General features: G+C 36.9%; 2 protein-coding genes across 4 annotated transcripts in view; one reads left to right on the top strand and one right to left on the bottom strand.

Annotated features, from left to right (window-relative positions):
- The window catches only part of LOC134658379 (uncharacterized), a 48,573-nt gene that overhangs the window by 9,068 nt on the left and 21,956 nt on the right, over positions 1 to 17,549 (top strand). The gene's annotated exons all lie outside the window — the stretch shown is intronic.
- LOC134658554 (uncharacterized) lies at positions 13,833 to 17,458 on the bottom strand. The gene is made up of 3 exons (XM_063514239.1): positions 17,113 to 17,458; positions 15,887 to 16,276; positions 13,833 to 14,386 (listed from the first exon to the last, which is right to left on the bottom strand). The coding sequence occupies exons 1-3, from the start codon at positions 17,267 to 17,269 to the stop codon at positions 13,896 to 13,898; spliced, it is 1,038 nt and encodes a 345-aa protein (XP_063370309.1). The 5' UTR covers positions 17,270 to 17,458; the 3' UTR covers positions 13,833 to 13,895.

Genomic DNA, 17,549 nt, shown 5'->3' with positions numbered 1-17,549 from the left:
CATTCTATTTCGATCCCTTAGGACTTAAGCGTGGGACTTAGTTTTTTATGGTTAGTGTACCTACCACCTACGGTATAACTAGATAGATAGCCACGGGGGAAGTTCCTAACAGAATTTATGACTATACAAGTTGATAAACAAAGTGCTTAAACATCATTAGTATACTTTCGATATAGGCTTTTGTCGCCTATTTTCCTTTAATCCCAGCAAAATGATGATTATAGGTTGCGTTCATTTTATGCAATAGGTATATGCTTAAAGCTTATTGGTAGTGCTTATGCCGCAAGTGGCAGAATGAACTCCCATAATGCCACGTGAGAGTTAAAACAAGGAAACACAATTACGCACCAACACTGTTGGTGTACATTTTGACGTAATTTTGTTTAGCATGTTCAAACTTTCCTCAGCCAGACGCTATTCTCACATTCGAATAGTACAAAACTACCCACCTAGCTACTGCTTTTTTTTTACCTAGAGAGGACTTTAATGGCATTATCATGAACCTGATAGTTATGTCATTTCTCCCTTTACTAAATTGAAGTACATCTACAGCGGTTTTAAATATGGAGCGCCTAATTTATTATTAAAAGTTTAGTCATAATACGTAGGTGTCAGATCATATTATTATATCCTCTGCCTAGTTAAAAAAAATGGAATGGACCTAATTCTCCAGAAAAGTTTTGATCGTGTACAGTCAGCATTCATAGTAGCGGATGAAACGCACCAAAAGTATTTGCCACCCTGGAATACTTTTCAAACATAAGTTATCTTTCTACAGTTCGCGTTAAAAAGTATCAGTTCTGTTACACAGGTCAAAACTGTAGGTAACTAAATAAAATTATGATGTCAGTTTACGTTGGAATTGGCCTGACAGTCCAATTGTTGTGTTAAGGGGCCCACTGATTAACAGTCCGCCGGACGATATCGGCCTGTCAGTTAGAACAAAAAGTTGACAGCTCCGAACAACTGACAGGCCGATACCGTCCGGCGGACTGTTAATCAGTGGGCCCCTTTAAGCTATTAGAGAATGACACTTTATGATGCATAGTCTGATCTCGGATCCGTTAAGTATTTTGATGCTGACTGTACTTTTTTATGAAACCCGTTATATAACTATCATGTAAAACTTTTACGGCTAGGTCGGATTAGGACGGGCATTCGTAGCGCCCTTGACACGCGATTGCGACAGACAAACACTATTTATATCGGGTTGTAAATATGTACAATCAATGCTATTTGGACCTACTGGCAAGCGAAGGGTTTAGTTTAGACGTTTAGAGGTACATAAAAATGTAAAGGTTGTCTGGAAGAGATCGTTTTTTAGCGATAAGACCGCCTGTTGTTTACCTCTGCTTGTGTTTGTGTTTTCTTTTTGTATTGTTTTCTTTTATGGAGGTGTGCAATAAAGAGTATTTGTAGTACATAAAACACGCAAAATATGTGTGGTGCATGGTGGTGTTGAAGGGGCAATGAACTGAGTTAAACAATTGTTAGTATACTGTGTCATTGGTTTAATAAAGACTTTTATCATAAACTTTTTAGATGTGCAACCTTTATAAGGCTGCGTTTCCACCAGAGGTGTAGGTACAGGATCCGTGGCGAGGGGTGTGTTTTTTAAGAACCAATAATAATTAGTAATCACTACATGCTGAGCGACAAAAACAAAGTGATTCTATTGGTTTCTTAACAAACACATCCCTCGCTATTTACACATCCTCGTCCTCGCACATCTCTGGTGGAAACGCAGCCTAAGGGTTAAAAAACAGACATTTATATCAAATAAAAACGAACCGCAAGCGAACGCAATGAAACTGTAATAAAAACCCGAAGGCCGCAAATATCATAAGATCGGTATAATATTAATTTAACTAGAACTTGGCCTATTTATACGGTGTTAAAATAAACAAGCCCCATAATTTATTATAAAGAAGTGCGGGAAAAGCACGCCAAGGCTGAAATTATTTTATGCGATAACACATTTATTTAGATTAAACAGTTTCCTGTTTACGGTGAAGGATCTTGGCCCTTTATGTAAACAAGGGCGTAGGAAAATTTTGGTTGAAAATAAAATTGGTGAAATCAACAAGTTGGTGACCTAATTAAGTAGGTGAAAGTCTATAGCAACGGAATATAGGCACAGAAAACATAATAGTGATATAGGCGAAGCTCTCAGTAGAGCTCTAAAGACAGGTAGGTGGGCCATTTTATTTAAAGTTGTCCCTTACACTTTTTTTTAATTTGTTAATTTCTATGTTATAGAAATAACGAGTAGAAACTCAGAATCACGAGTTCTTTCTATCCTAATAGGGGAAAAAAGTGTCCCAAGGTTTTTTCCCATTCCGTTACCATTTATCGTAGGCTTTGTATGGCGGTCACGGAATGGAAAGATCGAAAAATATATGTAAATTTTGAGACACTCTTTTATCCTATTAGGATCGAAAGAGCTCATGATTCTGAGTAGAAATAACATAAAAAATCCCAATTTTGTAAAAAAAAGTGTAGGGGACAACTTTAAATAAAATGGCCCAAGTGTAACTTACTACATCCGCAATTTATGGAATTTCGTAAGTGATGCATGAAATCCGACCGCCATTCTTCTAAACTTCGATCCAATTTTACAGCGCTCGACCACTAGCGTCGTTAATCACATACTAAAACGTATTTAACGCCGTACGTCTTTGAGTATGGTCGACTAACCGACAAATCAAACGTTTTTTCCATCTTTATTGTCCAATAAAACATAATAATGCCTTCCTCACATAACGGCACGGCGCCTAGTGAAATAACAAAGTTATATTTTCCGATAGCTGATTTAAAAAAAAAAATTTTGCTGTGGCCGTCAGCACACTTTGGTCGGTAAAAGTTTGGCACTGTAAGTATTTGATGTTAATTGGAGTCTACTAACTGACAGGTCAATTCGAGTTTTAGTAATTCGATCTGCTGATCGATTTTTTTGAAGAAATGGCCTGTAAGTATTGCGTGTAGCTATTCACTATCCTCTTTATACATAAAACTTTACAAGCCTTACTCACTTAGTTAATTTAATGTATTATCCGTTGCTTGCAAATAGATTAGTCAAAATGACAGATTAAAACACACTATTAATTAATAGTTGATTGAGGCTTGTAGAGTCTGTGCGAAAAGAGAAGAGTCGTGGAATGTGGGGCCCAATACATTCCACGACTCTTTTCTTTCCGAACAGACTCTAATAGCGCGTTTATGACTTTTATGACTTGAGTAACGCCACTATACCTACGAATCTAGTTAAAAAAAAAACTTTAATTTATCTATTTATTATTTCAGTTGGCATTTCATATTCTGCCTGATGCTATTTAGATAATATTTTATGTGATATTAAAATCTTGTAATATCACGTTGGTTTTCGGCGAAGGTCAATAGACTTACTTGTGATTTTTATTAGCTTTTTATGACAACTTGGAGTATATGGGTACTTTTTCTACATCAGCTCTTATTTATGTCCGAGTGACGAAAACTCCATTCGTTACCTACCAGTTTCCCGTGGGTTCCTTGACTTTATGTTCCCTTCCCTCTTATCATAAGAAGGGGAACATCGATAGATAATGCTACTCTAAGACAGTCCGACTTCCGTGTGGTAACCAAACATTTACAGTTCCGAGTTGTCCACATTCCAGCCAAAACAGTCCCGGCAATCGTCGCCATCTATTTTGTATAAACTCAGAATAGACGCACGCAACTGACCCCGCGCGCCGATGTGTTTGAATGTCTAACACGTTTAGTGCAAAGGGTGTGAAACATAGACTTAGGCACTGAAATCTAGATTGCTTACTGTACCTAATCAAAAGATTTGAATTTCTAATTTACTCAAAGCCGCTTTAGTTTTTATACAAAAGGCCAAGCAAAGGAAGGGTTATGATTATGATTTTAGCAACGGCAAAAGAAAACAAAGCAATACTTAGTCAGTTTACTTTTGTCAATTGTTTCAAAAATAAAATCTACCAATAATATTTTTACCAGGTAGAGTAGACGTAGAAGAATTTTACCTACCCAATTAATTTCAATACAATTTGTTTCTTCCTCTCTTTCTAACATTTTCATTCCCTCATCAATCACGCAATACCTGTCGCAAACAGATTAAAACTGTAAAACAACATGTCTGCCGCCATTTGTCTTCGTAAGTTTTTAGAAAATCATAAATCAATGGCGTTGACGTGTAACACGTCCGCTCGGCCCACTAATTAGGGCGCCGTTCTGGACATAGACCTTTATTTATCCTAAGTAACTATATCTTAACCTTTAGAGTCTGTGCGGAAAGAGAAATTTCGTGGAATGTATGGGACCCAATACATTCCACGACTCTTCTCTTTCCGAACTGGCCGCGTAGCCAACCGCTTACGCTTCGTAGCGATCGAAACGCAACTGACACTGTCACACTAATATGGAAGAGTGGTAGACAGTGTAGACACAAAGCGATTCGATGGCGAAGCGATAGCGATTGTCACTTTGGCTAGGCCGGCAGCCTCTATATTTAATTCTCTTCGTCGTTGGCGGGACTACCATTATATCGTGAAGTCTCCTTTCCTACCTACCTTTCTGGCTTGCTTTGACGACCCATAACCATAGTTCTAGTTTTCTGGTTCACCTGTAGCCCTCGCGAACTCATGGGACCGGGAATATTGTACTCTAATAATTTTGCAGCACGGTGTTTGTTTACGTAGAGGTTACGATCTGCGTATGGCGAGGCGAGGCCGTCCGTCCGTCCGGTTTATGTGTTTATAGTTTCATGGATTTTGATTGGAGAAGGGTCAAGTGCGGAATTACAGTAGAACACCATGGATGTTATTAGATTATTATTTACTTTAAGATGAAAGTAGGCGTCCGCGCGAGATCGCTTTTTCATACACCCACAAATGTACTCGCCGGAAGACCAGCGCTGCCTCTCAGGTATTCTGCTGAGGCGAGGCCATTTCGTGGTAAACAATATGTAATTATGTATCTTTTAAACCGTATAATGTTACTTTTGTATGTACACTAAAGTTTATCACGAAAAAATAAATGATTTATACAAATGTTATCCCTATTTTCCTCTCTGGTTATCGCCCTTCGTTTTATTTTTTTCTATTTTTCATTTATTATTATAGGTGCGCCGTTGTGAGACTTTTCCCATTACATTACATATCATCTCTCGTTTTTCGTGAAAACCCTCGGAGCGCAATTTAATTTCTAAGGCAATAACTAAGCATAACTTCATAGTCACCTTCTTATTATTAAAATACACATTTTTAGAGTACCTAAGTTGCTTGATTTTACTGAAAGATTATTTGGCTTTGATGAAAAGTCGCGTCTAGAACGACAGGGCATACTTAAAAAATATTATTGAAGAAAGTACCCATGCATTTTTAAATGAAGCATAGCCAACGAGACGTAATAGGTCGGCGTTTTTTTTTGTTGTCCCCTACACTTTTTTTTTTCAAATTTGGGATTTTTTATGTTATTTCTACTCAGAATCACGAGCTCGTTCTATCCTAATAGGAGAAAAAAAGTGTCCTAAGGTTTTTATTTCCATTCCGTCACCATTTCTCATAGACTTTGTATGGCGGTCGCGCAATGGAAAGATCGAAAAATGTATGGAAATTTTGGGACACTTTTTTTCTCCTATTAGGATAGAAACAGCTCGTGATTCTGAGTAGAAATAACATAAAAATTCCCAAATTTGAAAAAAAAAGTGTAGGGGACAACAAAAAAAACGCCCAGGTACCTACTGAAGATGATATATCTGGAAACGGAATATTACTGAAAAAGTGAAAACTTCGATTGCACGACTTCTGGAGTCTGTTCGGAAAGAGAAGAGTCGTGAAATGTATTGGGCTCCATACATTTCACGACTCTTTCCTATCCGCACAGACTCTGACATTTTAGCTTAATCTACGGCCTGATTCGAACTTTAAGATACGACAAAATTAGCTATGGATTGGATATGCGACGTTTTTGTTTGAAGGAATGTCACTTTTGATATTGACATAATATGTTTCATCTAGAGCTAATTTTTGACGTTATCTCGAATCAGCATAAACTTCCAGCTATTTTTTTTTTTGCCTTCTCTTCATCTTCCCTTCACCACCATTAATGGGTAAATTAATCTATCTATCTAATACCTTTAAACGAGCAATTCTTGTTTATTTATTTATTTATATATATATCTCGGAAACGGCTCTAACGATTTCGATGAAATTTGCTATATGGAGGTTTTCGGGGGCGAAAAATCGATCTAGCTAGGTCTTATCTCTGGGAAAACGCGCATTTTCGAGTTTTTATATGTTTTCCGAGCGAAGCTCGGTCACCCAGATATTGGGTACTAAAATGTGTACCTAAGTGTGTTTACAACTTCAAACACTAATTAATAGCCACCGCAGGCGCCTAAGTAAACTTAACTTCCTTGAAGAGACCTATCTTACTATGTATAGAGTCCTATCTTACTATGTATAATACCTACTCTTGCTACGTTGATTCTTGATTGATTGTTATACAAATACAACTGTGATGGCGTAGGGTTTAATTCTGATGTTTCCCGGAATACTAAAAGAAACACTCAGCATACGTCAAATATTAGATATCGAAACGATATGGATTGGATATGTCAGTGTCAAACGTCAAAGGTGACGTTTTTGTTTGAAGAAATGTCACTTTTGACACTTGTTTGACACTGACATATCCGATTCATATCGTTTCGATATCTAATATTTGACGTACATATCTTAAAATTTGATGTATCTTAAAGTTTGAATATGGCTGACTCTTAACACATTCACAGCTGAGTTACGGTCGTATTAGAGCTAAGTCGTAGCCGATAACATGGGTTTCTCGGTATGCAGCGGAAATGCATCGTAGAGGCAAAACGACAACGTGTCGTGATTTGAAGGAAACAAAAGATACGGCGCGCCGAGCCCAACTTGTGACGGAATATAGTAAACTGTTAGAGACCGTTGGGTAAGCCCTGCACTGAAAAAAAAAATAGCCGTACCTACTCATTGAGTAATTCAAAAAAATAACTGAACCAATTTAGATAAATGCTAAACCCGATTTGATTGCTGTAAACCGACATGTTGGCCGGCTTAACATAATATTGCAAGTCCCTATTTTTATGTAATTGCCTAGTAACAATTAATAAAATATGTAAATACATACCTAGATGTATATACTTTATTGCACATAGAAATTAAAACACGAGAAAAATAGTTACAGAGTAAATTAAATCCAGTTAACCTTTGAGGAGACGAATAAATCAGAAGAAATACTTATTTGTTACTGTTACGCAAACATTTCTTTCAGTTACGTCCTCAGTAGGGTTTGCTCCCGGTACTGAGTTTATATGGCGAGAACCGGGAATTCCCGGTTCTCGCCATACAAACTCAGTACCGGGAGCAAACCCTAGTCCTCAGCATATATTTCGGTTGATATAAAGATATGGACAGAAGAGGGGTCAAAGGTAAAACATCCAGACAGTGTCTAAACGGTAATTAAAAATAGGTACAGAAATTTACAAACTTATAACTAGGTAAATATAAAAATTAAGGGTATTATATGCTATTAGGCCATAGGTACCCGGCTAAATGTAGGTACCTAGCACGCTGCTGGCGTTTCCTCTTTGCACCGCTACCGAAATACGCTGAATTAAAAATGCGCCGGACCTGGGGTCGCCGCTTTTCTCTCGTAGGCGTTGACCTAACTAAACTAGTCTTAAAGCCTAAACTGTCACCATTTATTTTCACCAATACGAATTCGGACCCCGGCCCTGACATATAATTAACCCGGTATATTCCGAGCTGCATGATAAATTTGGATCGTATTTAGCGCAGAGATGCATTCGTTTTGCTGCTATAAATCGTGAAAGTGCAGGCCAAAGATTATGCAATGTGAGACTGAGAGTGGAAGTTGTTGGCGTAATATTGACTTTGAACTTTAGTAGGTAATATCTGGGAGACCGAGCTTTGCTCGGAAAACATATATAAACTCAAAAATGCGCGTTTTCCCAGAGATAACTCCTAGCTAGATCGATTTTTCGCCCCCGAAAACCCCCATATAGTAAATCGAAATCGTTATAGTCGTTTCCGAGATCCCCGAAATATATATATACCTACACAAATAAACAAGAATAACGCTGGGTGAGAATACGTTTGTGCCATACGCCACTTACATTGGTTTACAGGAGAGCGAAAAGAAGCAAAAAAAAAAATTTCTCGAAAAGTTTTACATTTAGGAAATATTGAACTTATTAATCATTTAGGCACATATGTTTACTATTTATAGTACTAAACAAATATTGTGAATATAGTGGTAATCATGAAATAAAAGCACTTTTATTATTGCCATATCCGTTTTGATGAGTAAATGTTAAACGTACAATGTATGATATGACACAAAAGTTTGGGATATGTCACATTTTTGTGATAATTTTCTGTTAACAAAGTGTAATTATCCTATAATAAAATGCGGATATGGCACAACATTTAAAAAATATATGATTTTTAAAAACCGATAGTGTCAATTATGGTGGTGTCTTTGAGTATGTTAAGCACCACATTTTTTGAGGGGACTTTAAAGCAATAATGATTGATGAGTGTAATTATGTCAAGCCCAATTTCTATAGGTACAGAGGCATTCCATTTTCGGAGACTTAACGAGTATGGCAGCACCTTAATAACCTGCAGAAATCGCTATTAATTATATGTATACATAACTACCGTTGAATTTAAAGCTTATATTATATATAGACTTCTTAGCTTAATCAGAAGTGTTAAAGAAATAGCGTCATTTACCAGACACTAAACTTTTCTGGGATGCCCTTACAGCAGTCACTTTTTAAACGCGCATTTTGATTTCATGTGTAGGTAGATTCCTAGCTTGCTTGCTGAGCGTCCATAGTTTCACTACTTTCACTATAAATGCATACAAAGTTTGCAAAAGATGAACCTTTATTTTGTCAAAGATATTTCAGTTATCCGCAATAGAAACCCGGCGTATCCGCGCAACGTTCAAGATTCCATTTTTAGAACCACTTCCTATGCTCCTGGAGCAAGCGAAAGGGTTCATTTTTGCAAACTTTAGCTTGTTCGGGTATATTTATATGTTTTCCCCTTGTAAAACCTTCTTCTTCTTCCTCGCGTTATTCCGGCATTTTTGCCACGGCTCATGGGAGCCTGATGGGGTCCGCTTGACAACTAATCCCAAGAATTGACGTAGGCTCTAGTTTTTACGAAAGCGACTGCCATCTGACCTTACAACCCAGAGGGGAAACTAGGCCTTATTAGGATTAGTCCGGTTTCCTCACGATGTTTTCCTTCACCAAAAAGCAACTGGTAAATATCAAACGATATTTCGTACATAAGTTCCGAAAAACTCATTTGTACGAGCCGGGGTTAGAACCCGCGACCTCCGGATTGAAAGTCGCACGATCTTATCGCTAGGCCACCAGCGCTTGAATTTGTGTTTCAGGCTCATCTGTTCTACACAATCTCTACAAATCTGCAAACCTCAATGGGTGAACGAACTCAGCATAAAGATATCAGCGTTGATGTGATGCATCTACCATTCGATTCTAAAAGGGCGTAAAAACCGGAATATTCCTAACCGATACACCCTTTCAATTTGAGCACGATATTGATTTAGCATTTGCATTTTCATTCATAATTCATGAATCCTTTGAGAACTGAATAACTTGAACTAATAACAAATTGTAATGTTGAAAAACAATGTGTGTTCTAAACTGAAATCTTAGGTATCATACACTAAAGAAAAAGTGACCAAGTCCACGGTGGCCGAGGCGGGCTTAAATAAAATTTTTAAAAATTGTTGAACAATATGACTTATTGTGTTATTTTGTTCGTCATATTTTACATACATTTGTATTGATTCCACTTTCCTCTTAAAGCCTAGTACAAATTCATAATGCAGGGAAAAACCTATCGTGCCGAGAATGTAAGTACCTCGATGGTTATCGCGGAATAATATGTTACGAAGGCAATAAACAATATTACAAATAATAGGTTGTTACTGTTAATAGCTCATTCGTGAATAGGTATGTGTGTAGTGGAGGTTCACAGCCAAGGGTGATATATGAGATTTTAAACATTAATGATTGAGCATAGGTATTAAATTTTTACTTTTTCTTGGCTGGATAAAAATAGGTTTGTGTCCGTGTCTGTTATTCGTATATATAGAGATACTAAAACGATAGCTCGGTTGACCAATTTAAACCAATAGAGTTTCTTTTAAACATTCTAGTTTTCTTTAAATTCTAGAACTACACAAAATATTTCGCAAAAATTTACGTTTCCCTTCATTTCCGCCTCCCTCAACCCTGAAGTCTATCTAAATCCACGCTCCCATATATCACTTTGCACAGGTAAATATACAACACATTAAGACAAATCCATCGACGCTTACGCATGCGTGTGTACGCATGTGTTAACAGTGTGGACGATGGTGTATGTGTTAATGATTTGAAAACGAGCTCATGGAATTCGTCATTGAGATGTTTGATTGATTGAATTACGAGTAAACTACGGGTTAAGTCAGGTCTTAAATTGACTGGTGAGGTTGCGGAAGAGTACCTACTTATTCGGCGTTCGTGGGACCTCGCCGTATAGCAGCGAGGCGGCAACAGAGGGGTTTTAGTGGGTAAACCTGGGGTCTCATTAGCCCACAACAGGGAGTCCCACATAACCATACCGGCCCGTCCCCGCGCCGGGTGGTATGCGTAAAGCATTTCCCCCCTTAAAAAAAAAGGTCTTAAATTGATCGATCTACCCGCAATTATGAAAACGCTTCGAAAGCGCGATAATTTTGAAAATGGCAAATATCTATAAAACCAGAAGGATCGATCGGTATCGAAATTTTCCATGAAAGTTTTCTTTGTTTCGTGTGTAATTTTCCTAAATTTTCAAGAACTGTTCGGACTTTTCTACATACAGTTATTCGATTTGTTGTCTGCGTATCTCTACGCTACATTAGTTACAATGGGTGTGATTCGATATTGCATTAGATGTGTTTTGATGTACCGTCATTATAGCCAACTTTGCCCGTTTTTATTAAAAACTCGAATTTCTCAAAAAATTATATCACATCATATCATTTTGTTTTGCTCAGCACGTCCATAGTGATCAAACGCATCAGTTTCATTGAAGAAAAAAATTTTAAATCGTGTTTTTACCCACTTTATTGGCGTTTTAGAGGGCGGGCAAAGATATCCGGGGTTTGGGACAACATTGCCCACGTCAATTTGGTGTTCAAATACAGCTCGTATGATGATGATGTCTAAGGATCACTTACAGGTTTTGGGCAATCCTACCATTCCCTGTTAATAACTTAGCGATAAGTGTAAGAACTTTTAAATAAATTGGGTGGGCAATGTTGCCTACCCGTTTTTGACCATTTCCATACAAGACTCACCTAAGCATTTTACAAAGGCTAGGGTTGGCACTTTAGAGAAAATCTGTCACAATAGTTTAATGGCCAAAAACATGAGTTTTGCTGTATATTTCACGCGTTAAAGAGATAAAACATCTAAAAAAGGGATAATAAGACCAATTAAATACAGTATATATTTATAAACTTACTTTAGTGTACAAACATAACCTTCTTTTATTTGCGAAGTTGGGTAAATTTGTCAAAAGTGACAACCCTAATTTTGGTGGTGGGCAATGTTGGCATCCATAGGTCTGTAAATTACCGGATTACATTGCCCACCGGCATAACTTTAGTGTCTTTAGGCCTTTTTAGATTAAACCTTAATAGACATAATCTATGCTTCATGCTTTATAACTGAAACCCGGAAATATTTGTCTAAGGGTTCTCAATTTTTTTCTACTTGCATTTATTTTTCAACAATTTTTGGCCCGCCGAAATATACCCTATATTTGACAACTCGCTGAAAATTCCCAAGTCAAGTTGTGCACATGTTTGGTATATAGATTTGTCACAAATATAATCTATTTTCTACTAAAAATAGCAACCTGGCCATAAGTATTTTAAATATTTCTACATTAACGAATTTCTTTAAAATTGACATTTTGGGCAAAGTTCCCCCTGGTGGCAAAGTTGGCTATAATGACACCTGTATATTTTAATTCCGTGTCCAAGATTAATTAGGTACCCATACAATTTTATCATTCAGGCCCCACTTCTGACCAAAAATTACAGTTATTTCCAGTTAATTACGCAAATAATTCAAAAATACCCAAATGTTTACAGCAGAAACGATCTGTCAATTAGAGAAGTGAGTGATTCTGTAAACGGAACGTAAACCAGTATATATAGAGCGCTAATTGTAAACAATAACACCGCGCGGGCGGCTCAAGTCAAAACAGCCGATAATGAATGTTGATGTAATAGTTTAAAACGGGGAAATAGGACTCGCTTCCTTTATTTGGCTGTTTGTAAACGTAGAACTTAAATACGATACGAAATTATATTTGTACTATTTTGCAACTAGTAACTTGAACTTCCTCATATGCATTAATTAATAATAATTTACGATTGTACAGTAAGCTTCAATAGTACAATATGAAACAAGTGAAACAACACGCCTAAAATATCTTCCCCAAATCGAATAGAAATATGTTCTCTTCTCTAATCGATTTAGGGAAAATATTCGACGACTCTTCTGTTTTCGAATTAAAAAAAATGTAAAATGGAAACAGTATTTCAAATAAAAAATCTATTTTCTTAATTAAATTTGTATTGCTATAAATAAAACATTATTTTCCTACCTAGTAAAATACACGTTAGGTCTAGTACTTAAAACTTTCTTTGCGAAATAGTTTTAATAAAATAAAATAAAGTCAATACGGGTAAGTGTGTTGCTCTACTTGCTACTGGCGTTAAGAAGCAAATGTACGAACTCGCAATAAACACTAATCAATAAATATGTAAACAGAGGGGTTACTGCCAAAACCGAAATTCGCAAATTGAAAAGATCCCCTTTCTCTTTTACTCCAATAAAGGCGTAATTAGAGAGACAGAGACAGATAGATACCCGCAATTTGCGAACTTCGATTTTCGCCCAGGGCCCAATGTAAAGGCCAGACAGCCATACCCCGTCACACTTATCCATATTGACCTTATTATACAGTTCGAAATAATATAATCATTTAATCAATCACTTAGGCAAAAAGAGATTCTTCCGCGAACTTCGTAAATTTAAATTTGTCCGGGTTTTATTCAAATAGTCTTATTTTAAAATAATACAAATTAAGATCAGCTAAAATAATTAAGATAGTAATTTAGAATGGCGTAAAATCTATTAGAATGACCAACCAATAAGAGTTGTTTAAAAATATTTTTTTTACTTGTTAAAATGTCACCTGTAAAATATGTATATGGTTTTATCTCAATCTCAAATATCTAAAAAAAACGGTTCCCTAATAGCCTGTGTAGATAATTTTGATCACCTGACCCGCTTGATTGCTTCTGAATGAATTTCAAACGTCTAGCACTATCAGAGATATTTTGACCTACATTTGTGACCTAAATATAGGCAATTTTGCAGTGGATTAAAAGCTCAAAATACATAACATAATCTTTAAAATCTGGCAATTTTTATCGAGATGTTAGTGACTCGTTTTGTGCCCAATATTGTAGAATACAAAATCCTAAATGTTCTGTCTCCTGGAAGACATGCAAATATAGTTTTTATCATAATTATAGTATAGTTTGGCAAGGGTCCCTTGTCACTGCAGCCTTATCATTCTGTTTTTCTTCTTACGGTAACCCCAAAAAACCCAAAAAAGAGACAAGAATTTTTTTTTATGATTCTGGTACTGAAATAAAATTGGTTTGCCAGACTACTCTCGTCATCCAATTTTTTGTAATAATTTTTACCAACTTGGTAATATTGCGATAAAATACATTTTCATACCCTACGTTTCATTGTAAACAGTATTATAAACTAACTCCTGAATCTTCATCCTAAGCATCAGCTTCTTCGCCGGCCCTAGTTTCCTCACATGCGGCAACAGACTGTTAAAGAACCCTATATCCTCGTCCTTTGCTGGCTCCCCAGCATCTTGCCCAGCCGTCGTACAAGGGCTTTTAGGGACTTCATCATCATCATCATAAAAATCAGTCTCCATAATTATAGGCTTAGTGTCAAACTCGTCGAACTCATCATCCTTAACGCCGACATTCGTCGGTTCTGGCACTTCTATATTATAATAACTGCTGCTTGGTTCTGGAGGTTCGAAATCTTGATCAGCGAAATGATCCTCAGTCCCAGGAGTCTCTTCGTAGTCGTTAAATTGATTGGTTAAAAATTGTAGTTTAGGCAAATATTCCCACTCTGAATCTTGCTTTCTGACCTCCTTTCTGGCTTGGTCTCTGAGGTATTTCCACTTGAGCCGCGCTTCGTCGCCTGTAAGTGAATTATTGAGTGGTTCGTAAATATAGAACTGCAGGAACTTGGCCAAATGCGGCGTTGTCTAGGCATTGACGGGTGTACTTTAGACAGTTTATTTACAGTAGTGGACCTAAAAGGTCCCTCATGGTGATTTTATATTGCATTCTAAGGTTGTGTGATTCAAGTGCTTAATTAGGTAAGTTCAATTGTAGTGCGATGTTTATTTTAGTCTTCAAAACTAAATGTATAAATTCGTAATATTTTCACTATACAGTGTGTGGCCTATAACGCGGGAGAATAATTAAAACGTAGATTCTACTACTCAAACAATAAAACTTTTGTTCGACAACTTTTTGAAATTATGTAGTCTTAAAATTGTCCCTTTTTCAAACAAACTAAATAATATTTTCAATGTACTTTAAATTCCGTCTAATTGACATCGCCCGTCAGTCTTGTCACCGTACAGGCATAATCAATTTCGTGATACATTGCGTGTTCGATTAAATTTTAAAGTGTTTTAAAATACAAACCACAAGTTATTTTTAAAAGTTGCTGAACAAACATTGTCTAGTTTGAGGAGTAGAATCTACGTTTTAATTATTCTCCCGCGTTATAGGCCACACACTGTATATTTGCTATAATATTTTTCACATTGCTTGGGTAGGGGTGACAGCTGACATATAAATCAAATATAAATACAATTTTGCGTTTTAACCCTTAAATGCATAGTGATGCATTTATACACACAACATAAACATCAAATGTTATGCATTATTAAACAAATTCTATTTGTTCTTGTATATTATTTCAATAGTAAAACTAATAAATTTTCCGAATTATTACATAAATTTACGCAGTATTTTAATTTATAAAAGTTACATTTGTTTATAGACGAAATGTCGGAAAACTTGGAAAAACCTGGAAGTTGATGATTTTTAGTATGTGATTTTGGGCAGATTTTTCGGGGTTTGTAATTATTTTATATTTACAAATTTTATCATAGGAACATCACAAATAGTGTACCTTTCTGTTGGCAGTTAAGATTTTTCCTATACCCCTTACTAATAGCTATATATTTCCAAAAATATGATTTAGACTATGCAACTTTTAACACTGATTTCCCAGTGAAAATCGATGATATATTTTTTTTTACTATTTTTCCTAGAAACGGAAAACAATTATGTGATATATATATTAATTTCAGGCAAAACGAAAAAATCATGTATTTAAGGGTTAAGTTAATAAATTGCACCGTACCCAAGCTATGTTAAAAATATTATAGTAGGTAGTAGAGTAAAAGATAGAGTTTATGATTGTTAACATTGATCACTAACCCGAGTACAGTTTTTTTATAATTTAAATGAACTCTGAATGTTAAATTATGACTCTTGGATTAATGATTACATGTGGGGGAGACAAATGTCATTATTACTTAATCAAATCTTATTTTAGCCATGTAAGAAATACCCAAACGGAATTATTACGAATGAAATATAATGAACATAATATACATACGTGTGACTCCCAACTCCTGAGCAATCTCCTTCCAACTCTCATCCAACTTATACCAATTATGGTGCCCTTTCAGCTGCCTGTTCCAAATTATATCCCTCGCCTGCACCAACACTATCAGCTTATTCATATCCACATCTATCGTGCGTCTTTTGTTCATGAGGAACTTCTTCCTCATGGTGTATCCTAGCTTTGGTCTCTTTATGGAGTCGTCGAGTGCGTTGTAGACCTCATCGTTGGTGTCGCCTTCGTCCTCGTCATCTTCTGCGAGGAACTGGTGGTGGATGAACTTGAGCTTCGGGAAGTGGGGCCATTCCGATTCGTTTGGGTTCTTTTTCATTTCTTTGCGGCATTGGTCTTTTAGGTTCTTCCATCGCTTGCGGCAGTTTAGACCTGGAATTGGAGGGGGCTGTGTTTATATGATAGGTATTTAGGTATATTCAGTCGTCTGCAATAATATATTGCGTAACGAAGCGCGATAATGTAGAGCCCGTCTAAGATAAATTTGCACAGACTTGAACAGAACAAATTGAGGGAATTTCATTATAGAAATTTGATATTAATGACATGACCACACTTTGTCATTGCAAATGCCATGCAGAGTTAGTTAGCTTGGTCTGACTATAACAATTTAGGGCTCTACAACAAAAAAATGCAAGATGTTATTGCGTGTACGAATGATACGGACATCAATTATATCTCGCTCTATTTTATAACAACAAACTACAATACTACCTACACTTATTTCAAAGTTAAGTCGGGTCTCCGAAGTTTTAAATAATGGGTACCTATCGTCATTATTTTTTTTACCTATTGCATAAAATTATGTAGGTAACCTGAAGTACTTAGTTTAAATGCCAAGGTAAATTTACAAGACCGGTTTCGAACCGGCAATGATCCACAAACAACCCCGCCAAATCCAAATTAATTTTCAAAATAAAACTAATCCGCCTTCCATAATCAGATGAATACTATTCAACTAACTAACAATCATTAACCAACATTTTCAAATAAACTTCCAAAGTGAAAGTTACGCATCTTTAGCGATGCAAATGAGCATATCTATTGCATTAAAATTACATAACGCATACTTTATACAAGCGCACTCGTCCGCTCTAAGTACATAAATGCGCAAATCGCTCGCTAGAGTCGCTAGCAATAACCAAAATGGCGGAGGCGGGCGCGTCCGCCCGAAACAAATATTATGTACTGCAAATGCAAATACTCACTGCTAGTCCCCACTTCCGCGGCCACCTCGTTCCAATAACGCTCCAATTTAAAACGGTTCCTGTGTCCTCTGTAGCTCTTGTCCCAGAGGCATTCTCTCGCCTGGACAGCGGCTATAAGTTTATCCATGTTTTTCGAACGCATTCCTTTAGCCTTCATAGCGGGCGCGGCAGCGGAGGCGGGCGAAGCGAGCGGCGCGCTGCGCGGAACTAAAGAGTACAGACTGGGGTGCCCGCGTGGCTTGCTCGCTCGCTCCCGCTCCCGCTGCACGCTATAGCTTTCTCGCTCGTCGCCCCGCTCCCCTCTCCGCCATCGCGATACGCCTCGGCAGGTAATCCGCTCTCCGATACCACAGCACTAACTTTGTCGCTTATAAATAAACACGCTTGCACTTTCACTGCTGGTTTTACTAGTGGTCGCCATTTAAGTTTGGAAATTA

This window comes from Cydia amplana, chromosome 22 (assembly GCF_948474715.1).
Source record: "Cydia amplana chromosome 22, ilCydAmpl1.1, whole genome shotgun sequence".
NCBI lineage: Eukaryota > Metazoa > Arthropoda > Insecta > Lepidoptera > Tortricidae > Cydia > Cydia amplana.
Note: the sequence above shows the minus strand (reverse complement) of the source record. Positions and strands in the feature narration are given on the sequence as shown.